Raw genomic sequence first — 25,555 nt, 5'->3', positions numbered from 1 at the left:
AAATAACATTTTTATTTTATTATTTTTAACAAAATAATAATTTTCAGATTTATACCATACTTTTCTTTTAATATAACCAGCAGTTCCTCACTCAAATGTTTTTTTGTTTTGTTTGTTTGTTTGTTTTGTCTTAAAAAGGTATGAACAGAGCAAGATCAGTTGATGAGTCTTCCCTGACATCATCAAATAGATGCGAAAACAGAAGAGAGAGTACTCATGATCATCCATGTGAGTCAAGAACCCAAAATGTTATTTTATCTTTATGAAAGTAGCCATTCATTGTCTTGATTTTGACTTTACACTAGTAGAGCAGGTTGTTATTATCATTTTTTCATCTAGGTATGCCATCCTCCAGTGGCTCACTGACTGAGGAGCTTCAGTGCTCTAAATGTCTGGGCGTGTTCACTGATCCAGTCAGCACTCCATGTGGACACAACTTCTGCAAGACCTGTCTGAATGAACACTGGGACAACAGCCAGACCTGCAGCTGTCCATACTATAAAGAAACATTCAAGCAAAGACCTGATCTCAAGACTAATACCACACTCCGAGAGCTCGTAGATCACTATAAAAACAAAAGTCCTGAGAAAAACTCTGAAGTTCTGTGTGACATCTGTGAGGAAAGAAAGCTGAAAGCCCTGAAGTCGTGTCTGGTGTGTCAGAGCTCTTACTGTGAAACTCACCTGGAGCCTCATTTGAGAGTGACAGGTTTGAAGAAACACAAACTGATGGATCCTGTGAGTAATCTGGAGGACTATATATGTCAGAAACATGAGAGTCCTCTGGAGCTGTTCTGTAGAGATGATCAGACATCTGTGTGTTTGATCTGCTCTTTGAAAGACCACAAGAACCACAACACTGTTCCTATTGAAGAGAAAAGTGAAGAGAAGAAGGTAGAAGATATACTTTTAAAGGGCTCATAAAATGAGGAATCAGATTTTATTTCCTGTTATGAAATAAAAGTTCATTATGAAAAAATATTATGTTTAATCTTTGTTATGATAAATGTGTCTGTTTTGTTCTCTGTATAGACTGAGCTGATGAAGACACATGAAGACATGCAGCAGATGATCCAGGACAGAATCAAGAAGATTCAAGACATCAAACACTCAGCAGAAGTCAGAAAAGTGAGATTAAAATAATCTAATGAAATAAATGTAAATATTTATTATATATAATTTAGATGCATTAGTTTAGTTGGGTGGCTGTGTTTCATTCTGAAGGGGTCATCCCTGTGATCTTTTTGAAGGGTTTACCCTCCAGAGTAAGAGCTTTGAAGGAAAATCCCAAATCACTATTTCCACCTAAATCTCCTTACTCCATCTGGATACACCTACCTGGCCAAACCTTGTTTGACATCTTGGGCTGGTGGTCTGGCTGCTCTCTATCGCCGCAATATAGCCTAGTCAATACCTTCAACCTTCATGTGACTTTAAATTTTGAATACCTAGTTCTCAAAATTTCTTGTACATCCCCAATGCTTGTAATTTTCTTGTATCGTCCACCCAAACAAATGTCAATTTTTTTTTTCACTGAACTGCACGAACTGTTAACAGGCCTTTTCCTGTGCCATGTCTTCTTCTGTTATCTTACTTGGTGATTTCAACATAAATGTTGAAAGTGACTGTGCAGATTCCCGTGAACTCATGTCAGTGTTTGAATATCACAGTCTGTATGCATACTGACTTTCCTACGCACTTAAAAGGTCACATACTGGATTTGGTCTGCACTACTGGTCTACGTAATGTTTCTGCGTTTGGCTCTCAGATTGGACTTTCTGATCACCTCTTCATCGAAATAAACTGTGAAATGCCTCCCCTCACCTTAGGGTGAAATCTACCTTAACCTAACTGTAACCTTAAAAAAACCTGGCCTCGACCCTTCTGACATGGCCAAATACCGACCAATCTTGAATCTCCCGCTTCTTTCAAAGCTACTTGAAAAAGTTGTTGCTGCTCAACTTAAATCGTCTTTGTCATCTTATATCCTCTATGGTTGTTTCCAACCCAGGTTTTGCACACTCCACAACAATGAGATAGCACTTCTTAAGGTTATCAACGACCTCATTATGGCCACTGACTCAGGCTCCATTAGCATTTTAATTCTGTTAGACCTTTACTATGCTTTTGACACAGTCTCTCACAGTATTCTCATCTTGTGACTCTCTGCTCTTGGTATTTCTGGAACTGTTTTATCCTGGTTCACTTCCTACCTGTCTGACTGTCAGCATTACATCACTATCCGCCAGGCTAAGTCCACTAGTGCCCCAGTGTCTCACGGTGTTCCCCAGGGATCTGTTCTTGGGCCTTTACTGTTCATGATCTACATGCTCCCATTAAGTAACATTATCCGTCATCATGGCTTCAACTTCCTTTGCTATGCAGATGACACCCAACTTCATATCCATTCTCAACACAATTTTCCTTTTCCCACCAACTCCATATTGGCTTGTATTAATGATATAAATGCTTGGATGACCAGTAACTTTTTCAAATTCAACACTGATAAAACAGATATACTTTTTGTTAGTTCACCAAAAAAGATTTTATCTCACTTCTTTTTTGACAATGTTAACATTGTTGGAGTCTTGGTTTGACCTTCCACTAATGTTAAAAATATGTGTATAATCTTTGATTCTTCTCTCTCATTCTTTCCTCACATATCTTCATTGAATTTGTTTGCATTGTTTAAATTTGATTTTTTTAACTTTTTATGTCCCTTCTTAAATATCAGTGATTCTGAGACACTGGTTCATGCCTTCATTACTTCTCAACTCGACTACTGTAATTCTATTTTCTATGGTCTACCAAACACAACAATAAATAAGCTCGAATATATTCAGAACTCTACAGCTAGGGTTCTCAGTTTTTCAAAGAAATCTTCTCACATTATTCCCATCCTACACAGACTTCATTGGCTACCCATTCGTTTTCATATCCAATACAAGATACTCCTCATCACCTTTACAGGACTTCATGTTCTTGTCCCCCTGTATATTTCTGAACTCATGTATACCTGCTCCCCAGTTTGAACACCAAGATCTTCTGATACTGGTATGCTGTCACATGACACAAGTTAGCATTGTTTGGTGGCGTATTGTATCTCTGCCACTCTTATCATTACATGATTTCAAAATAAACCTTAAAAAGTAAATAGTAAAATAAAATAAGCATTTTATTTTACTATTATTATTATTATTATTATCATTATTACATTGTTGCACCAGTAGGTGGTGACAAATGGCTGTCTTCATGGCTAAGTCATTGATTTTGAATCATTCGCTTAAATGATTCATTTAAAAACAAGAATGAATCAGCACTACAGTTTGTTGCAACTTTGTTTGAAACTAATATTTTCGGTGGTCGAAACAAATACAAACAAGGCAACTTACGATAATTTGTCTAAAATTTAAGCTACTTAATATTAACTTCTTTTATTGTTGCACACTTGCAATCACACTGTTGGTCTGAATATTGACATTGCTGTGATTACCTGATTACTAAAGTAATATCGCACCTCTCCTCAACATGATTGAAAGACATTGCAAACAGTGCAGGTTTAAGTTTGTTCTTCGGTTGAGAAATTTGGAAACCCCTTAAAAACACTGAAGTATGAGCAACAGTAACACTGATTCTTGTCATAGTAAACACCGCTAATAATTAGTTGACTTCTGGTTGACCAGAGAAACACTGAGAAGGAGAAAGCAGCTCATGTCGAGCTCTTCACTGATCTCATCCGCTCCATTGAGAGATGTCAGACTGAACTGCTGGAGATGATGGAGGAGCAGCAGAAAGCAGCAGAGAAACAGGAGGAAGAGCTGATTGAAGAGCTGCAGCAGGAGATCACTGAGCTAAAGATGAGAAACACTGAGCTGGAGCAGCTCTCACACACTGAAGATCACCTCCACCTCCTACAGGTCAGTCAACATGATCTCTATGATCAATGATAATGCAGGATATCACAGCATAACACTCCCCATGCTGAAGGATTTCTCCTCTCTCCTGCTGTAGGTTTACTCATCCCTCTGCAGCCCTAGAAACACCAGGAACTGGCCTGAGATCAGTATTAAGACTCATGAGAGTCTGGAGACTTTGAGGAGAGATCTGACTCAACTTAAGGACACAATAGATGAGAAACTCACACAAACTGGTATGTCAATACATACATTAATCCGAGAGAAAATTGATAATGTATTCAATTCTTAAAATATGAGATCTGATAATGTTTTCTTGTCATTAGTCTCTACAGAGCTGAAGTGGATGCAGCAGTATGCAGGTACAGTGAGCTGTCTGCACTACACTAGTTTACATTCATACACTCACAGCTTCTTTATTGCACTAAAATCTAATTACACACTGGGTTAAATATTAAAAACATCAGCATCACAAAATATCTGTATTGTGAAGTTGTGATTGATATTCTGTTTTCTCAGTGGATGTGACTCTGGATCCTGATACAGCTCATCCTGATCTTATTCTGTCTGATGATGGAAAACAAGTGAGAGATGGAGACATTGATCAGAAACTCCCAGACAAACCAGAGAGGTTTGATAAATGTGTAAATGTTTTAGGAAAGGAGGGATTCAACTCAGGGAGATTTTATTTTGAGGTGCAGGTGAAGGGAAAGACTGAGTGGGATTTAGGAGTGGCCAGAGAATCCATTAACAGGAAGGGAGAGATCACAGTGAGTCCCAGTAATGGACAATGGACTGTGTGGCTGAGGAATGGAAATGAATATGAGGCTCTCTCTAGTCCTCCTGTCTCTCTGTCTCTGAGAGTGAAGCCGCAGCGGGTCGGTGTGTTTGTGGATTATGAGGAGGGTCTGGTCTCTTTTTATGATGTGGAGTCCCGCTCTCATATCTACTCTTTCACTGGTCAGTCCTTCACTGAAAAACTCTATCCATTATTTAGTCCATCCTTAAACAATGGAGGTAAAAACTCAAGGCCACTGATCATCACACCAGTCAATTATAATAAATGAATTTACACTCTTAGGAAATACAAGATTAAAATAATGATTTCATTATTCAGTAATATAAAATGATTAAAATAATGACGTTTTATTATTTATTTTTCAATTTCTAAAAATCTGTATGCTATAATGAGATTTTTGTAATGTAAATATATGATGCTTGTTTAATAAATGATTTATGTTCAACTCTTCATAAATATTCATGCTTTTTTTCCCTTTCATCTCCACCTGACAAAGTGAAATTGTCTGTAAAAAAAATAAATAAAATATCAAGGTAGTGGCTCCTCTACAGAATGTTTTGTGATATTACTGTAGTACATCAGCTGGTAATATCTTGATATATTGTATATCATAGATCTGCATGATTACTATATTCATATACCACGGTATGTACATGAAACTCTAAGGTACCTAAAAATACTATGCTATTATGGTCAGGGTAGTGATAAGGATGGCAAGTAAAATAACAAAGTCTAAGCAAATATCAATTTCTCAGTATAATATGGCAGTTAGGAGGAAAGCCTTGGCTGTAAGTAGAGATATAACACACCCTCTGAAATATGCCTTCAAACTGTTACCATCTGGGAGCTGTTATAAGACACTGAATGCAACTAAAGCAATATATAAGCAATGTGCATGTCATATGCAATATGTCTCTTGTACAAAGGGTAGAACTGCATTGTTTTTAGCAGGGATGAATGTATTAAGTATTTATTTGATGCAATATGTGCATTGTATTGATATGTGGATTGTATTGTTATTGTTGAATGTTAAGCCAGACCAAAGACTAATTTTCAGCAATAAAGTATAACTAATTTTCTAGTGTCCAAAAAACTAAAATAAATAAATAAAATAAATTAAAAAAAAAACCTTAATATTACCATGGTATCATGGCAATGATATTAATCTTAATTTTACTAATAAATGCAAACCTTGGCTCTCTCATTAACCCATCACTTAAGATGGCCAGCCATGTCATCCTGTAGCCCAAGACTGGTTGTTAACTTATGATGATAAGGGATGTATGTGGATGGGTGGGGTACTTGGTGGAGGTGCTAGTGAGGCCAGCAGTGGGTGCTCGCCCTGTGGTCTGTGTGGATCCTAGTGCCCCAGTGTAGTGATGGGGACACTATACTATCAACAAGCACCATCCTTTGGATGAGACATTAAACCGAGGTTCTGACTCTCTGTGGTCATTAAAAATCCCAGGACGTCTTTCAAAAAGTGTAGAGGCGTGACCTCGGCATCCTGGCCAAATTCACCCATTGGCCTCTGACCATCATGGCCTCCTAACAATCCCCATATCTGCTGATTGGCTTCATCACTCTGTCTCCTCTTCACCAATAAGCTGGTGTGTGGTGAGCGTTCTGGCGCAATATGGCTGCCGTCGCATCATTCAGGTGGATGCTCCACACTGGTGGTGGATGAGGAGATACCCCCTGACAATGTAAAGCGCTTTGAGTGCTTAGAAAAGTGCTATATAAATGTAAGGAATTAATTATTATACATTATAATGCATTATTTATCTAACCAGAAGCACTTGTATTGTGCTTTTTTTTTTATATATATATGTATTGTACTATTTTACTGAAAGTATGGTGTATAACTATTCACTAAAATCAATAGACTGATCAATATGATATGATTATTTCAATTTTGGATGTCTCATGTTGTGGTGCCTGCCATTGGGAAGTTCAGGTGTTTTCCATTTAACTGTCCCAGTGAACTTAAATGAATCAATTAATTTTGGGTGATTTCCCCAATGTGACAGGTACAACAAAAAACAGTTTGATTTATGTACTATTGGGATACTTTCAACCAATCAGAGATGGTGAAATAAAAGCTATTTTAAAAATGTCAGATTTGGCCGGATTTCACAATTAAAAGATGTGCCAGGAAGGGTATGAATTAATTGTGGCAAACCAGACAGGTGAAACAAATAAAACTGGATTACTAATTTTTTGGTAAGAAAGATGCCACATGAAATGTTATCATACTAATGCCTTAATTATCTAAACAATAGCACTCGCATTGTGAGTTGTGAATTTTTTTCAAAGAATATATGTATTGTTATATTTTACTGAGAGTATGATGTATAACTATTCACTAAAATCAATAGACTGATAAATATGATGTGATTATTTCAATATTGGATGTCTTAATGCATATTGTGAGTCATATTGTGGTGTCTGCCGTTGGGCAGTTCAGGTGTTTTCCATTGAACTGTATGAGTGAACTCAAATGAATCACTGAACTTTAGGTGATTTCCCCAATATGACTGGAACAACAAAAACAAGTTAGATGTATGTCCCATTGGGATACTTCCCACAAATCAGAGATGTTGAAATAAAAGCTATATTAAAAAAGGCAGATTTGGCCGCATTCCACAATTAAAAGATGTGCCAGGAGGGGTATGAATTAATTGTGGCAAACCAGACAGGCGGAACCTATAAAACTGGATTACTAATTTTTTTGGTAAGAAATATGTCCGGACGGGTAAAGAATCAGATGCGGTGCCTGTCATCTCAGCTTTGTTGCCTTGTTCAATGAAGTCTTATTTTGACATCTGGAATTCTGCTTCTTAAACTTTATTGACAACTTTGAAAAAGACCATTGTTTGCTCCACGACACTTACAGCTGATTGTGTCTGTCCATTTGGGACAATTTAACATAGAGGGATCAATTTAATTAATTTCCAATATATTGATCCCAGAAATAAGATGTTCAATAAATAAATGATTACTTACTGTAGTTTGATTCAACAGCTGAAATACTGAAAAACATACCAGTGACCTAACACTGCACCAAACGTCACTGTCCAGATGTGTTAATTATTATAATTATTTTTTTTAATTTTTTTTTATGGTTTGCTACTAGATCCTCTTAGTAAATGCCCAGTTACCAAATAACACTTACCATATTTTTACCGTAGTAACTGTAGTTTTACTCTGGTGACATTATGTGTAGTTAAAGCACAGTAGCATATCACTTATCATGCTTTTAAAAACTTTTTGTAATGTAATTGTGATTCATTATATATATATATATATATATATATATATATATATATATATATATATTGTCTTGCAGTTTCTTTAGATCACACACATCTTTATCTCCGTCCAACAGCTCTTTATGAAGACATTTCTCGCAGAAGCTCACTTACACTCTCTCTCTCTCTCTCTCTCTCTCTCTCTCTCTCTCTCTCTCTCTCTCTCTCTCTCTCTCTCAATTCAGTTCAGTTCAATTCAGAATTCCTTTTTTGGCATGACTGTAAAAAGATCTAATATTGACGAAACTTAGAATATATGTGGAGAAACATAATAACAATGAAAACATAATAACAACTTAAACAAATAAAAAGTGTAACAAATTAGATTGTGATACCACAGTGTTTAACATATAAACACACACGTGCTGAGGGTCACTGTTGTGTACAGTAGAGAAACACACTGAGGTCAGATACGATACACACACTCAACACATTCACCTGCTGTCTCTCAGGCTCTGCTTTGTGTCGCTGACACTCTGGAGATATTCTTCCCATGCATAATTCAATTTTATAGTTCAGTAGAATTGTAATTTACTGTGTGTTTTAGTTTCTTGCTCTCAATGTTCCAGATATATACCAAGTTCTGTCTTGAAACTCTAGATGGCACAGACTATTGGTCTTTAACATAACTGACCTGTCACAAGCTGACTGGTTCATGTTGCTTATGCAGCCAATGAGCATGCTGCTTTACATTTAAATGGCTGATTAGAATTCGCTTGAGCATTGCAACACACTTTCAGAGTTCCTCTGAACCCCTCTACCTTCCCTAGCTCCACCTGTACTCCAATAGATTGATTTTCTCTTTGCATTTTGTTGTTTGATTAACATTGATGGCCCAAGTAACAATCACTGCTGTCACTTTAAAACAATATATATTGACACACATCGGATTTTCTCCCAACTGTTCACGTCCACTTAAGACATAAACTGTGTTCAAGTGAACAATCTCCAAGCTGGCCATTTTAACATATTTTGTGTGTATATGATTGCTTGGACATTCACCCAAAGCCCAAAGTGTAATTTGCTTGCCTAGTTGCGGTGCATATTGGAGCACGTGTACACGTTTCAGCCTGGGGAACAGTGTCTCTTGCGCAAAATATTGTGCTTTCAGCATTGTACTATCAAACATGTCCCGCAATTTAACAACAGTAAAGACAGCATTTTACAACATTCATGATTGTGCTGATTCTAATGTTAAGTTTAAATTTTAGGGAGGAAGGAATGGACTCCGCTGTTAAGGGTTGATGAAATGCAATTTTTCAAAGTTTTACCTCATATCTTTTTTGTGTGTTTGTGTAATCCGTAGAAGCCAAAATAAAAATAAAAAAAAATAATTAGATTAATATCTACACCCACGGGCCAGAAGTGTAAGCAGATGTTTGAATGTTTAGTGCTCTCCTCTATCATAATGCATCATAGACATATATCAGAATATTATTGCATATAAAAACAGCTGGTGACTCTGGTGCAATAAAATTTCCAAGATAATGTCTATATAGTAATTTAAATGTACGTTTTCCTGATCTCTCCGGTACCGACAGCAGAACCTTTAACATCAGAGCTTATCAATACTCCGGTCTTTCATAATTTATCCTCGGGGCCCATTTGATAGTGGGTTTCAGTACCCATCCCTATATATTATACAAACATTAACTTCTCAGCATTTCTGAAACATTTTCCTGTGTATTTACAGTAGTTCTGGTTCTAGTTCTAGTTCTTTTATTTATAAAGCACATTTAAAACAATCACACGACTGACCAAAGTGCTGTACAACATATTGATCATAGATAAAAATAGGCTACATTTACACAACATCAAATTGCAAAGGCTTCAGAAAACAAGTGAGTTTTCAAAAGAGATTTAAAAAAACGATAAAGTTGGAGCAGCTCTAAGGGGTGCTGGCAGGCTGTTCCACAATCTAGGGCCCATCACCGAGAAAACTCTATCTCCTCTGCGTTTCAGCCTTGTAGAGGGAACCATAAGTAGGTTATGATTACTAGATCTTAAATCTCTGGAAGGGTTGTAAGGATGCAGCAATTCAGATAGGTAACGCGGAGCAAGATGCGAACATTTTATAAAGAAATAAGAGTATTTTAAAATGTATCCTAAAGTTAACAGGAAGCCAATGAAGTGCTCGCAGAAGGGGAGTGGCAGAATTGTATTTGCGGCCTTTTTTTAGAAATTTGGCTGCTGCGTTTTGGACCAATTGTAAACGAGCTACTTGGGATTTTGAGATGCCATAATACAAAGAGTTGCAATAGTCCAATCGAGAAGTGATAAACACATGAACAGCTATCGCAAGAGGTTTTTCCAGCAGACAGTGTTTAATTTTAGAGAGTAAGCGGAGCTGAAAAAAGCTAGAGGCAACAACTGAGGACACGTGAAGACACGCCCATTGAAAGCATGTTGTTCAGTATGTAATTGCATAGCAGCACCACCAGAGCATGGCGTTCTGTTGTCAGTTTATTAATTTTGTTGCTAGATTTACGTGGAAACTCTTCGCAAATGTTGCCAAACTATCAAGCTTTTGTAAGTCCGCTGAAATCTCTATTTCATGAGCTGACAGAAACATCAGTCCTGATACAAACAGACACACATGAACCAACACACCGAATACAGGGACAAATTTAAATGTTTAAAAACAGGAGGAGCTCTGACATCACTGTAGTTCAGTTAGAGACTCCCAGAAAGTGAAACTAACTTGATCAGCAACCATATGGACTCCTGAAACGATCTAAATCTTCAAACAGGGGAAAACTGAATCGTTCAAAGAACCTTGTGGACACACCTGATACTCACAGGTAAGTGATAGAAATATAAGAGAGATTGTCCTGAACAGGTTTGGTTTAGTAGGTTTTATGTCAGACTCGAATGAGCTGAACAGAAGCAGGTTGAAGCGTGTCAAATACTCAGCTGCTTTAGTTGATTACTGCGATGAAATGATATCAGAATTTCATTCAAATTATGTCATTTGATTGGTTGTAAAGCAAAGTTTGGTGTTTCACCCTTTTGTAACACAAGAGAAAGACTAAAGAAACATGAAATAAATGACCTGCAGAAAAACTGAACACAAACCACTTATACTGCAGCTGAAAATGTGTGTATATATATATATATATATATATATATATATATATATATATATATATATATATATATATATATATATATATATATATATATACAGTATTATTCCTATAATATAACCAGCAGTTCCTCACTCTTTTGTATTTTTACTATATTTTTTTTTGTATTTAATCACTGTTTTTGTTTTGCAAAAGCAGTTGAGGAGTCTTTCCTGACATCATCAAAAATACAAGAAAATAGAAGTGGGAGTACTGATGATCATCCATGTGAGTCTCATTGGTTGTTTAGCTTATTGTCAAAATATTTATTACGATGAAATATCAATAATTACATTAATAGAACTACAGAAAATATATGTATGATTTTAAGCAGTCAAAAAGGAAATGTCCAACACAGGAAGAAACAGTTATTTTCATCTCATTAGGTAACATGACACAACCCCAGCTTCATAATCATTTCACTTTTTTCCGAACTTTTCTGGATTGATGTACACTGGTGGCCAAAATTATTCTGGAAGAAGTCTCTTTGATGCTCTAAAAACATTTCTTATTATCAATCTCTGTACTCCTCCATCTTTTCCACAGCACAGGAGTAAAAGTAATTATCAAAATAGCCTTTTAAAAGCCAACACAATGTTTTGTCCACCTTTGGGAATAAATGAACTTCTCTGAAGACAGAAATCAGAGTTTTCATTGGTCTGTATGCGTGTCCACAAACACAAATGCACTCAGTCTTTAAGTTGAGATCATGGGTTTCAAAACTATTTTAAAATAGAGAGAGAGGAGAAAATTCCACATTAGTGTCAATTTATTTTTAACCTACATTTTTAAACCTTTTACACCTTTTTTACTCTAAGAATATATATTTGTAAGTAACAGCTTGTCAATAACATATTCAATAACATATTCGAAAACATTTCAGCTGAACTGTAAACTAAATTATACCAGATTTAATTTTAATAGATATGCTAAATTCTGTCCAAAAAATGATGAGATCCATAGAGAGAAAGACTCCAATTTAGGATTTAGCCTTTAGATGGTCTGCAGTGAAGGGGTAGCTGTTTGAGACAAAAACACACTAAGACACATGCAAGAAATCATGTGATGATCTTTCTCCTTCCTACAGTAGGTAACCCACCTGTGCGCTGATATTAGATACCTTCCTGGTCATGTGGGACTGCAATGGTAGAGAGTCTTCTGCCTAATGAAAGATCAAACAATGCTAAAATATAAACTAAAGAATGCTTGATTTGGTATGAATGAATGATTTAGTGTAAGTTTTACTGCAGTGCTTACCTGAATAGTGAACAGAAAAAGGTCAATCTTCTGATTGGTTAATTTCCTGTGTAATAAACATAAAGTTAGATATTACTTAACGTTGTTTGATGTAATGTTAGCAAATTTAGATTGTCAGCTACCTGGTCTGCACCAGTGGCTCCAAAGCATAATACTTATGACATATTGCTAATAATTTCAGCAAACTTTTAAATCATCTACCACTACTTGTTTTTTTTTTTTATTTGTAAAGGTCTATTCACCCCTGGAAATTTTGCGTGAAAGTGTGAAAGGATTGTAGATTTGAAATCAATTTTCAATGCTTTTTCGCTGCGCTAACCAACAGAAAGCTGCTTGGTTTACAGTAAAGTTATGTTACATTACTAATGTGCTTCAGCTAACATTACACTATTGACAATAACCGTCTTTTGCCCACAAGATTTTGCTGTGTCCGCACATTTAAAACAGTATTAAAACAACAGCAGCAGGAAACATTGCTTTTGTTAATAAATGTGAGCAAAATATGATTTGAAGTACAGCTTACCTCAGGAATCTTGCAATAGTCTCCAGCTCGAATTGGCGGGACATGGTGCGAATCATCTTCGTCTCCTCGCTAGCTGGTTTTGATGAGCAGTTTTGACATGAGGTAGTCGATAACATAATAAAGCGATTATGGTATAAATAAGATATTTTACATTATAACAATACAGAAGTAAAATGAAATGGCACGTTGCTGTGATTCGGACTAAAAAGATTATGAGCTGACTTTATTCTGCCAAAGACCCTAACGTTAGTCCCTATTGGTTCACACTAGCTCATTTAAATAAGGGACATCTTTAAAAACTACACATAAAAGTGTTAGCACATCGGTCTGCACATATTGTGTTAAATGCAGTGTGAAAATACACAAATTGTGTTGATTTTTTAAACTACACATGAATATGTGAAAAAGACGTTATTCTTTTTTAAGCATTTTTATTTAATATTGACACAAAATGTGTAAATTAGACAGGTTTTTTTTTTTGTTTTTTGAGATATTTGTTTTTTTTTTTTAAAAATGTACATTTCATGATCTGTTGTATAAATTAATTCATCATTTCTCCATCTAGGTATGTCATCCTCCAGTGGTTCACTAACTGAGGAGCTTCAGTGCTCTATATGTCTGGATGTGTTCACTGATCCAGTCAGCACTCCATGTGGACACAACTTCTGCAAGACCTGTCTGAATGAACACTGGGACAACAGCCAGACCTGCAGCTGTCCATACTGTAAAGAAACATTCAAGCAAAGACCTGATCTTAAGATAAATACCACACTCCGAGAGATTGTAGGGCACTATAAAATGAAAAGTCCTGAGAAAAAGCATGAAGTTCTGTGTGACATCTGTGAGGAAAGAAAGCTGAAAGCCCTGAAGTCGTGTCTGGTGTGTCAGAGCTCTTACTGTGAAACTCACCTGGAGCCTCATTTGAGGGTGACAGGTTTGAAGAAACACAAACTGATGGATCCTGTGAGTAATCTGGAGGACTATATATGTCAGAAACATGAGAAACCTCTGGATCTGTTCTGTAGAGATGATCAGACATGTGTGTGTTTGATCTGTTCTGTGAAAGACCATGAGAACCACAACACTGTTCCTATTGAAGAGGAGAGCGAAGAGAAGAAGGTAGAAGTTAATATACATTTAAAGGAATCAAGTTTTATTTCCTGTTGTGAAATAAAAGTCCACTAAGAAAATATATTGTAAATTTAATCTCTGTTATGATAAATGTGTTGTTCTCTGTATAGACTGAGCTGATGAAGACACATGAAGACATGCAGCAGATGATCCAGGACAGAATCAAGAAGATTCAAGACATCAAACAGTCAGCAGAAGTCAGAAAAGTGAGTTTAAAATAATCTAATGAAATTAATTTAAATATTTATTATATATAATTTAGATGCATTAGTTTAGTTGGGTGGCTGCATTCCATTCTGAAGGGTTCATCCCTATGTCCTGAACTATGAAGGGGACCAAAACCAGTTCCTTTATAACACACTTCTGTGTCATCTTTCAACATCTGTGTCACAAATTAAACAAGCACAAAGAATCATGGGAGTGAAAAGTGTCCACCACTTGTACCCTTTCAGGAGGGTCCTTTGAAGTGGCCGATTTTGAGGACTTCAGTTTGGAGTAGAGACCTGTGTGGGACGGATTTTTCAATCCTGCTCCCACAGAAATATATGTTCTCTTTCATCATCTCATTTTTGAGATCAACCTTTGGGAAGGGCATCCGTTCCTGACCTCTGCAGAAGTATCCAATTGCACCAAGTCTGGCTTGACAAACAGGAGTGTGTGCCAATTGCAGGTAAGGGACTGCCCCTTAACCAAATGCATAAAGCCCTTGCACCTTTTTTTGCACCTTTGCTACCTTTTCCTCACAGCTCCTTGGTTGTTTGACTTTCACTATTGTCTTCAGGAGGACACGTCTTTGGATCAGCCTCCGCCAGACGTGTTTGTCATTTTTACCAGGTCATTTTAACTGCTCACGCTCGCACTTGTTACTTGGATGCTCGCCTCTTACCGCACCTTTTCCTCACTCCATTGTTCGTTACTCATCGCTCTGTCAAAATTGAACCCTCATCGCCGCTTAAGATCCCCATCCTTTCTGCGTAGTTTGCATAGGTCTTCAACATGCTCAGGAAGCCACTGATTTCTCTGAGAACTTTAGTCATTGCTTGGGGATTTCTTGACGCCTCAGATGACAGGGAGGCCATCTTGTCATCAGTAGCCCCTCAAGTTTATGTCTCACAGCCCTACCCCAATTGGTCCTCCTTGAGTTTTTGTAAGTGAGCGGCCGCATGCCTTAAAATTTAATGTGTCAGCCCTAAAAAGCAGCTTCTTCCCATCCACCCGGCATCTGCTAAACATATGAAGCACTACTGGGGAGATCCGCTTGATCTCAAACATGGTCTTGTGGGTTTGAAGTTAAGGATATGCCAAATCTCGGTATGTGTGACCCATCAACCAGAAGGAGATGAACAACCTTGTTCTCCATAATGCCTGTCAGGCTGTCCAAGTGTGCGGGCGCTCAGTGATTGTCTTGGTGGTCGGAGAGAGCGTAATATGGCTCAAAACATGCCAGATGTGTTTTTTTTTTTTTTTTTTTTTTTTACCAGGTCATTTTAACTGCTCACGCTCGCACTTGTTACTTGGCTGCCCGCCTCTTACCGCACCTTTTCCTCACTCCATTGTTCGTTACTCATCGCTCTGTCAAAATTGGACCCGCCTACCCCTGTGGACAATCACTCACATGCCTGCCCAGCCACGTGCGGCACCCTCATCGCCGCTTAGGATCCCCATCCTTTCTGCGTAGTTTGCATAGGTCTTCAACATGCTCAGGAAGCCACTGATTTCTCTGAGAACTTTAGTCATTGCTTGGGGATTTCTTGACGCCTCAGATGACAGGGAGGCCATCTTGTCATCAGTAGCCCCTCAAGTTTATGTCTCACAGCCCTACCCCAATTGGTCCTCCTTGAGTTTTTGTAAGTGAGCGGCCGCATGCCTTAAAATTCAATGCGTCAGCCCTAAAAAGCAGCTTCTTCCCATCCACCCGGCATCTGGTAAACATATGAAGCACTACTGGGGAGATCCGCTTGATCTCAAACATGGTCTTGTGGGTCTTGAAGTTAAGGATATGCCAAATCTCGGTATGTGTGACCCATCAACCAGAAGGAGATGAACAACCTTGTTCTCCATAATGCCTGTCAGGCTGTCCAAGTGTGCGGGCGCTCAATGATTGTCTTGGTGGTTGGAGAGAGCGTGATATGGCTCAAAACATGCCAGATGTGTTTTTTTTTTGTTTTTTTTTTACCAGGTCATTTTAACTGCTCCCTAACAGAGAGAGGCAACGCATTGCTGGAGCACTGGTTGAGCCTGACCAGGCTCTCTTCGGCCCTGCCATCGCGCTAATGCAGCAGCGCTGCGATGATAAGAAAAAGGAGGATGGGGCTTTCAAATTTTGTTTTTCCTACGATGCCCGCACCATGCCAGATTCCCTCTGTGCAGCCTCCTAAGCCCCCGCTACGGGACGCCATCCTCATAATGCAGGCAGGGCTCATAGACCCCACTGTAAGCAACTGTGCAGCGGAGTGACCCTCCCACCTGTTAAACCCTGGAGGAAAATGTACTTCGCCATGGCCGCCATAAAAAAAAAAAAAAAACATTTCTTTGTCTCAGGATCCTGACATACATAGACGATTGGCTGATTAAAGCTTATTCAGGAGAGAAATTGATGCAAAACACTGCCTGTGTGCTTGCTCATGTCACAGCCATTGGCTTCAGAGTGATTGTGAGCAAAAGCAATTTCACTCCACTAGGGGTGTCCCCGACTAAGGATTTTCATAAAACGTTAGCAGTTAATGTTCTGCATTTCTGTTTTGAGCTGCGCGCGCTGAAGATGACCAATAGAGTGACGCATTTGATAGCAAGTTTTGAATCAATGGCATTCAACTCATAATTTCATATAGAATAGGCTACGCTTCGTTATTTATAAAACATAACATTAATATTAAGACTTATAGGCTATTTGCAAAAAGGCCCCGAATGCACATGAACATATCTGCGGGGCTCTGAATGCGAACTCCTTTTGTGGACGGGTTCTGCATGAAACAATGTGCATAAACACGGCAGCTAAACTCTAAAAATTCATAGCGTTTTAGTATAATGGTCTTCTCATTATAATAGTATGTATATAACAGTCCCAGTCATAGTTATTAATATTCTGCATTGTAGTTTGACCTGCTTGCGCTGTGCGCTGAAGAGATATAACCGTAGTACTAACAATGAAGCGCTTGACTCAAAACCAAATGCATCTTATACAGGTGCTGGTCATATAATTAGAATATCATCAAAAAGTTGATTTATTTCACTAATTCCATTCAAAAAGTGAAACTTGTATATTATATTTATTCATTTATAATTGGTATATTTTAAATGTTTTTTTTTTTTTATTTTGTTGTTTTTAAATGGTGAATAAGGAAAATCCCAAATTCAGTATCTCAGAAAATTTGAATATTGTGAAAAGGTTCAATATTGAAGACACCTGGTGCCATACTCTAATCAGTTAATTAACTCAAAACACCTGCAAAGCCTTTAAATGGTCTCTCGGTCTAGTTCTGTAGGCTACACAATCATGGGGAAGACTGCTGAATTGACAGTTGTCCAAAAGACGACCATTGACACCTTGCACAAGGAGGGCAAGACAAAAAAGGTCATTGCAAAAGAGGCTGGCTGTACACAGAGCTCTGTGTCCAAGCACATTAATAGAGAGGCGAAGGGAAGGAAAAGATGTGGTAGAAAAAAGTGAACAAGCAATAGGGATAACCGCACCCTGGAGAGGATTGTGAAACAAAACCCATTCAAAAATGTGGGGGAGATTCACAAAGAGTGGACTGCAGCTGGAGTCAGTGCTTCAAGAACCACTACGCACAGACGTATGCAAGACATGGGTTTCAGCTGTCGCATTCCTTGTGTCAAGCCACTATTGAACAACAGACAGCGTCAGAAGCGTCTCGCTTCAAAAAGGACTGGACTGCTGCTGAGTAGTCCAAAGTTATGTGCTCTAATGAAAGTAAATTTTGCATTTCCTTTGGATATCAGGGTCCCAGAGTCTGGAGGAAGAGAGGAGAGGCACACAATCCACATTTCTTGAGGTCCAGTGTAAAGTTTCCACAGTCAGTGATGGTTTGCGGTGCCATGTCATCCGCTGGTGTTGGTCAACTGTGTTTTCTGAGGTCCAAGGTCAACACAGCCGTATACCAGGAAGTTTTAGAGCACTTCATGCTTCCTGCTGCTGACCAACTTTATGGAGATGCAGATTTCATTTTCCAACAGGACTTGGCACCTGCACACAGTGCCAAAGCTTCCAGTACCTGGTTTAAGGATCATGGTATCCCTGTTCTTTATTGGCCAGCAAACTCGCCTGACCTTAACCCCACAGAAAATCTATGAGGTTTTGGGAAGAGGAAGATGCGATATGCCAGACCCAACAATGCAGAAGGCCACTATCAGAGCAACCTGGGCTCTCATAACACCTGAGCAGTGCCACAGACTGATCGACTCCATGCCACGCCGCATTGCTGCAGTAATTCAGGCAAAAGGAGCCTAACTAAGTATTGAGTGCTGTACATGCTCATACTTTTCATTTTTATACTTTTTTTGTTGGCCAAGATTTCTAAAAATCCTATCTTTGCATTGGTCTTAAGTTATGTTCTAATTTTCTGAGATACTGAATTTGGGATTTTCCTTAGTTGTCAGTTATAATCATCAAAATTAAAAGAAATAAACATTTGAAATATATCAGTCTGTGTGTAATGAATGAATATAATATACAAGTTTCACTTTTTGAATGGAATTAATGAAATCAACTTTTAGATGCTATTCTAATTATATGACCAGCACCTGTATCAGGTAAATAATATATCCACGATATATATACACCGGCTGTACCTACCTGTTAGAAAAAATCCAGTCTCTGCCTGTGTCAGTTTGATTCTTGGTAAAGCTTTTAAAGATGCTCCTCTGTCGGTCACGGATTATGGAAAGTGAAACATAAATCTATAGGGGTGGTTGGATTTATTCATGCACTTTAAAATATTAATTTGAAGCTTCTTTCTTTTCAGATTCTTACTGCTTTATCTTAATAGGCTGTATATTAACTTATTGGGATAAAACCAGTAGTTCTATGTGAAATCAGACGTTTGAGCTTCCCCATATAGTCAAAATGGCATAATCAATAACACCCCGCAAATATTAGACTGTTAGATTGGTAGTCGAATCAGGTTCCTCGAATCAAAGCATCGATTCGTCGACTATTCAGGGTCACCCCTACACTCCACTCAACCCACGTAAATTATTTGTAGCTCCTTACTGTTTGGAAGACACTGAAATATTTTCTGCCCCGCCTGCAAGGGCATCACGTGCAAGGGCATCACATATCAGGCATCAAGGTTTGATGCGTTCCTCAAAGCTTCATGATCTAGGTCATGACCCACTGTTAGTATGGAGCAGGCAACATTTTCTGTTGTTAAGGGCGACCCATTAAGGGCATTCTGAACAGGGGTGCAGACCTTTTGTCGAGGGGGAAATCACTCCACAAAGAATGGCGCCTCCACCCTTAGATGGTGAGTCTGCTGTGGAAGAGGTTATGTCTGGAGGCTATCGATCTCTTCACCTTGTGTGAAAACGCTCATTGTCCTATGTTCATCTCACTACAGGACAAGGATGCCCCGCTCAGTGTGGACGCTCTGGCCCACCCATGGCTCAATGTGCTGCTCTATGCTTTTTCTCCACTCTGCCTTTTGATTGCACCCAGATGGCCCAGAGATATTAGAGATAATCCCTCTACTGAATGCCCAACCATGGCCCCTCCCATTATAATGGCAAAATCTATTGTGCGGTCCTTGAGCTTTCTGCTTTTCACCCTCCTCCTTTCTCCTCTGTGGAGGAACAGAGGATAAATGCTTTATGTCCTGTTCATGCTCTGCGGGTCTATATCAACAGGACCAGCACTTTCAGGAGTAGTGATCAACTCTTCATTTCTTGGGCCCCCACCCGAATACGGGGGATCCTATTTCTAAGCAACGGCTCTCTTGTTGGCTTGTGGAAGCCATTTATTTGGGATATGAATTTAAGGGAGTGCGGCGTCCAGGGGGCCTCAGAGCACATTTCACTAGGGGCATGGCGGCCTCCAGGGCTCTATTTAAAGGGGTTTCCTTGCAGGACATTTGTGCCACTGCAAGCTGGGCCTCACCACATTCATTTGTCAGATATTACCGGCTTGATGTTACGCAGACCACAGTAGCTCATTCTGTTTTAGGGGTGGGCTCTTCATAGCTTTCTGCCCTTAGACCTTCTACATCTTTTAGCCTGGGTTGTTGAGCTTGGCTTATTCATGTCATTAAGCAGGCCATCTGTACCCTCCCCTAACACTAATTCTATATATATATATATATATATATATATATATATATATATATATATATATATATGTGTGTGTGTGTGTATGTGTGTGTGTGTATATATATATATATATATATATATATATATATAATCTAAAGTGGTCTTTTGAAGGCAGATTAGGATGCGAAGGAAGGATTCAATTAGAACTTGAGGAAAAACATATTTGTATATTTTAAATGTTCTTGATCATTAGAGTGTCACTTCAAAGCATTTTTTTTTTTTTTTTTTGCATTAAAAGATCTGCCATTATGTTGTTGAAGTTTGGTTATTTAAAAACACATAATACATATTCATAAAGCAAGATGCCCTGTTGAGATATTTGATTTAAACTGCTAAATTATAAGTGTGTCATGGTTTTTTTTTTGGTTGTTTTTTTATTTTTTTTTTTTTTTTTTACAAGAAAGACTTCCGCATAGGAAACACCTGTAATTCGGTCAAATGATTCTTTTAAAAACAGGAATGAGTTTTGTTTGAAACTAGTATTTTCGGTGGTCGAAACAAATACAAACAAGGCAATTGACAATAATTTGTCTAAAATCTAAGTTACTTAATATTAACTTCTTGTTTTATTGTTGCGCACTTGCAATCACACTATTTGTCTGAATGTAGATTGCTGTTATTACCTGAAACTCCTTAATTTGGAAACCCCTTAAAAACACTGAAGTATGAGCAATAGTAACACTGATTCTGATCTTAGTAAACACTGCTTATAATTTGTTGACTGTCCTGGTTGACCAGAGAAACACAGAGAAGGAGAAAGCAGCTCATGTCGAGCTCTTCACTGATCTCATCCGCTCCATTGAGAGATGTCAGACTGAACTGCTGGAGATGATGGAGGAGCAGCAGAAAGCAGCAGAGAAACAGGAGGAAGAGCTGATTGAAGAGCTGGAGCAGGAGATCACTGAGCTAAAGTTGAGAAACACTGAGCTGGAGCAGCTCTCACACACTGAAAATCACCTCCACTTCCTACAGGTCAGTCAACATGATCTCTCTGATCAATGATAATGCAGGATATCACACCATAACACTCCCCATGCTGAAGGATTTCTCCTCTCTCCTGCTGTAGATTCACTCATCCCTGTGCAGCTCTAGAAACACCAGGAACTGGTCTGAGATCAGTATGAAGACTCATGAGAGTTTGGAGACTCTGAGGAGAGCTCTGACTCAACTGAAGGACACAATAGATGAGAAACTCACACAAACTGGTACATCAATACATACATTAATCTGAGAGAAAATTGATGATGTACTCAATTCTTTAAATATAACATTAAGATCTGATAATGTTTTCTTGTCATTAGTCTCTACAGAGCTGAAGTGGATGCAGCAGTATGCAGGTACAGTGTGCTGTCTGCACTACACTAGTTTACATTTATACACTTACAGCTTCATTACTGCACTACAATCTGATTACACACTAGATTAAATATATATATTAAAAATACATCAGCATCACAAAGTATCTGTATTGTGAGGTTTTGATTCATATTCTGTTTTCTCAGTGGATGTGACTCTGGATCCTGATACAGCTCATCCTGATCTCATCCTTTCTGATGATGGAAAACAAGTGAGACATGGAGACATTGATCAGAAACTCCCAGACAAACCAGAGAGATTTGATAAATGTGTCTGTGTACTGGGAAAGGAGGGATTCAACTCAGGAAAATTTTATTTTGAGGTGCAGGTGAAGGGAAAGACTAAATGGGATTTAGGGGTGGCCAGAGAATCCATTAACAGGAAGGGAAAAATCACAGCAAGACCCAGTAATGGATACTGGATTGTGCGGCTGAGGAATGGAAATGAATATATGGCTCTCTCTAGTCCTTCTGTCTCTCTGTCTCTGAGAGTGAAGCCGCAGTGGGTCGGTGTGTTTGTGGATTATGAGGAGGGTCTGGTCTCTTTTTATGATGTGGAGTCCAGCTCTCATATCTACTCTTTTACTGCTCAGTCCTTCACTGAAAAACTCTATCCATATTTTAGCCCATGCAAAAATGATGGAGGTAAAAACTCAAGCCCACTGATCATCACACCTGTCAATTATAATAAATAATTTTACACTGATAATTTGAAATATAGGATTAAAATAATGATTTAATTTTTTATTATTATTATTTGTTTTTCAGTTTCTGAAATGCATGCTATAATTAGATGTTTGTAAAGTAAATATATGATGCTTGTTCAATAAATGATTTATGTTCAACTCTTCATAAATATTCATGCCTTCTTTCCCTTTCATCTCCACCTGACAAAGTGAAATTGCCAGTAAGATAAAAAAAAAAAAAAAAAAAAAAAACAACTATGGTGACCTTAATAAACTGTTGTATCAAGGTAGTGGCTCCCCTACAAAATAGTCTGTGATATTACTGTAGTACATCAGCTGGTAATACCTTGATATACTGTATATTATAGATCTGCATGATAACTATATTTATATACCACGGTATGTACATGGTACTTTAAGATACCTAAAAAATACCATGATATTATGATCATGGCAGTGTCCAAAAAAACATGATATTACCATGGTATCATGGCAATGATAGCTTAATCTTAATTTTACTAATTAATGCAAGCCTTGGCTCTCTCATTAACCCATCACATTAGATGTAATTATACTAATGCCTTAATTATCTAACCAGTAGCACTCGTATTGTGAAATTTTATTCAAAGAACATATGTATTGTATTATTTTAATGAATGAATGATGTACTGCATAACTATTCACAATGCATATTGTGAGTCTTTGTTTCCTGCCATTGGGCAGTACAGGTGTTTTCCATTGGACTGTACCAGTGAATTTTAATGAACCAATGAACTTTGGGTGATTTCCCAAATATGAGTAACGAGTAATACGAGTACTCTCCAGTACTGACAGCAGAACAGTTAAATGTTTAAATACAGAGAGCTCTGACATCACTGTAGTTCAGTGAGAGACTCCAAAAAAAAGTGAAACTAACTTGATCAGCAACCATATGGACTCCTGAAACTATTATAAAGCAGAATACTGAATCGTTCAAAGACCAGAGTTGGGTAGAGTACCCAAAAAAACTCTTTTTACTCAGGTAAAAGTACTTACAGAAAGTTCCTCACTCAGAATTTTTTATTTATTTATTTTATTTTTTGCTTTAAAAGGCATGAAGAGAGCAAGATCAGTGGAGGAATCTCCCCCGATGTCATCAAAAAGACAAAGAAACAGGAGAGGAAGAACTGATGATCATCCATTGAAATTTTATCTTTATGAAAGTAGCCACTCTAGATTCAAGCTCTGCACATTCTGTCAACAAGATTTTGACTTTACACTAATAGACCAGGTTGTTATCATCATCAAATAAGAGGATAACAGATTTTACTAATATAATGTATAGTAAAGGTCTATTTCTTGCGATTACAAAACCTAGTAGAATAACAGTAGATACTGCTACATTAATAGACAATATATATACAAATGAAATACAAGGGGAAATAGTAAGATGGTTAATTATAAATGATATGACTGATCATCTTCCAGTTTTTGTGATCTTTCAAAGACTATATGAAAAGATAATAGAGAACAGGAAAAATAGTTATAAAATAATTCGACATAGAACACTAGAAGTTATTGCTGCTCTTGGTGAGGACTTAAAGAAACAAAACTGGAATGAGGTTTATGTAAACAAAGATCCTAACAGAGCTTATGATACTTTTTTGACCATATTAATTGAACTATATGATAAACATTGTTTGACAAAGTGGATTGTAAAAAAAAAAAGAAAAAATCAGGATAAACTATGGATAACTAAGGGAATAGAGAAGGCATGTAAAAAGAAAAATGCATTATACAGAAACTTTATAACAACTAGAACAAAACAAGTGGAAAATAAATATCATTTATATAAAAATAAATGAATAAGCATTATAAGATTAAGTAAAAAGGACTATTATAAGTTATTGGACAAGGATGATAATGATATTCAAGTAACATGGAGAGTACTTATTAGTACACTGTAAAAAAAAAAATATATATATATATTGGCAACTGTGGTTGGCAGAATAATTTTATAAAAAAATACAGAAAAACTTGGTTTTTAGTTCATTAGTATATTTTTTTTTTGGTTGAAATTGGTATTAAAATCTGTTTTGTAACTTTAACATACTGACAACCTCCATAATAATGCATGTGGTAAAAGTGAAAGCCATATGAAGAATCAAAGCTCATCACAACTAGCTTTGCCACAAGCAGAAGTACAGTATATACTAATATAAAGAAGGTGAACAGAGTCTTTCATGCAAACACAAAACACCATCATGGTAACACACATGATACTTAAATAATGCAATAAACTTTCATTAAACAACAGAAGATATAACATAAAACCCAACTTTACATAACTGATAACAAAAACTATTAAAAAACATGATTATTTAAACATAATAACATAACATAAAATAATTATTGTGAAGTGTCACACAGAGAATTCTGGGAATATCAGTTTACAGTTTTTGACTGTAAATTATACATTGATTTGTTATTTTTTACTTCTAAAAACTGAATTAACGGAATTAAAAATGTTAACAGCATTTTACTGTAAAATTACATGAAATGTCTGGTTAGATATTTTAAAGTTTTTCCCTGTATATACGTTGGGAACTTATTGTTAACCTATTAACATTTTTTCCCGTAGCATTTTTACAAAATTTTACAGCTAAAATTAAACTTATTTAGGAAAAGTAGATTACCCAAATTATTTTGTAAATGATGATAAAATAAATATAAATAAAATGAATGACATTGTCAATGAATTCAATGAGTATTATTTAAATATTGGTTATAATTTAGCAAAAGAGATGTTGGAGCAGAGAATTGGGAATAGGGTAGATTAAGTGAATATTTCTAGTAATAATTGCTCAATGTTTATTAGGGGAGTTGATGAAAAGGAAATAATTGACATTGTTAATAATTGTAAGAATATACAGTAGTCCACTGAATGTAATGATATTGACATGTCATTAATAAAAAACATTATAGATGTAAGGGAAACAGGTCAGTTTAGCTCAAAGGGAATCATTTAAGATTTTAAAGGGAATTTGAACAGAATCACTGTTTCACGGCTGATCACTGAGACGGCCTGCGATTCACTGTACGAGCCGTTTAACATAAAATCTGCACTGGATATTAATATCCAAAGTATTAAT

General features: G+C 37.2%; 2 protein-coding genes across 5 annotated transcripts; both read left to right on the top strand.

The window, feature by feature from the left end:
- The first annotated feature begins 323 nt into the window (after positions 1–323).
- Positions 324–5,017, top strand: LOC109083722 (E3 ubiquitin-protein ligase TRIM39-like). 2 transcript variants are annotated; one of them, XM_042757596.1, is made up of 6 exons: positions 324–893; positions 1,032–1,127; positions 3,683–3,916; positions 4,011–4,149; positions 4,240–4,275; positions 4,433–5,016. In XM_042757596.1, the coding sequence occupies exons 1-6, from the start codon at positions 342–344 to the stop codon at positions 4,978–4,980; spliced, it is 1,605 nt and encodes a 534-aa protein (XP_042613530.1). In that variant the 5' UTR covers positions 324–341; the 3' UTR covers positions 4,981–5,016. The 2 variants fall into 2 exon arrangements, with proteins under 2 accessions (XP_042613530.1, XP_042613529.1); XM_042757595.1 differs by having other exon boundaries at positions 342–893; positions 4,249–4,275; positions 4,433–5,017.
- A 5,705-nt stretch (positions 5,018–10,722) lies between these two features.
- LOC109072822 (E3 ubiquitin-protein ligase TRIM39-like) lies at positions 10,723–22,588 on the top strand. 3 transcript variants are annotated; one of them, XM_042757593.1, is made up of 7 exons: positions 10,723–10,824; positions 13,494–14,047; positions 14,170–14,265; positions 21,122–21,355; positions 21,450–21,588; positions 21,694–21,720; positions 21,886–22,588. In XM_042757593.1, the coding sequence occupies exons 2-7, from the start codon at positions 13,496–13,498 to the stop codon at positions 22,431–22,433; spliced, it is 1,596 nt and encodes a 531-aa protein (XP_042613527.1). In that variant the 5' UTR covers positions 10,723–10,824; positions 13,494–13,495; the 3' UTR covers positions 22,434–22,588. The 3 variants fall into 3 exon arrangements, with proteins under 3 accessions (XP_042613527.1, XP_042613528.1, XP_042613526.1); XM_042757592.1 differs by having other exon boundaries at positions 10,724–10,824; positions 21,685–21,720; XM_042757594.1 differs by lacking the exon at positions 21,694–21,720.
- The last annotated feature ends 2,967 nt before the right edge of the window (positions 22,589–25,555 follow it).

This window comes from Cyprinus carpio, chromosome A6 (assembly GCF_018340385.1).
Source record: "Cyprinus carpio isolate SPL01 chromosome A6, ASM1834038v1, whole genome shotgun sequence".
NCBI lineage: Eukaryota > Metazoa > Chordata > Actinopteri > Cypriniformes > Cyprinidae > Cyprinus > Cyprinus carpio.
The sequence above is the reverse complement of the archived record's forward strand: the minus strand, read 5'-3'. Positions and strand labels throughout refer to the sequence as shown.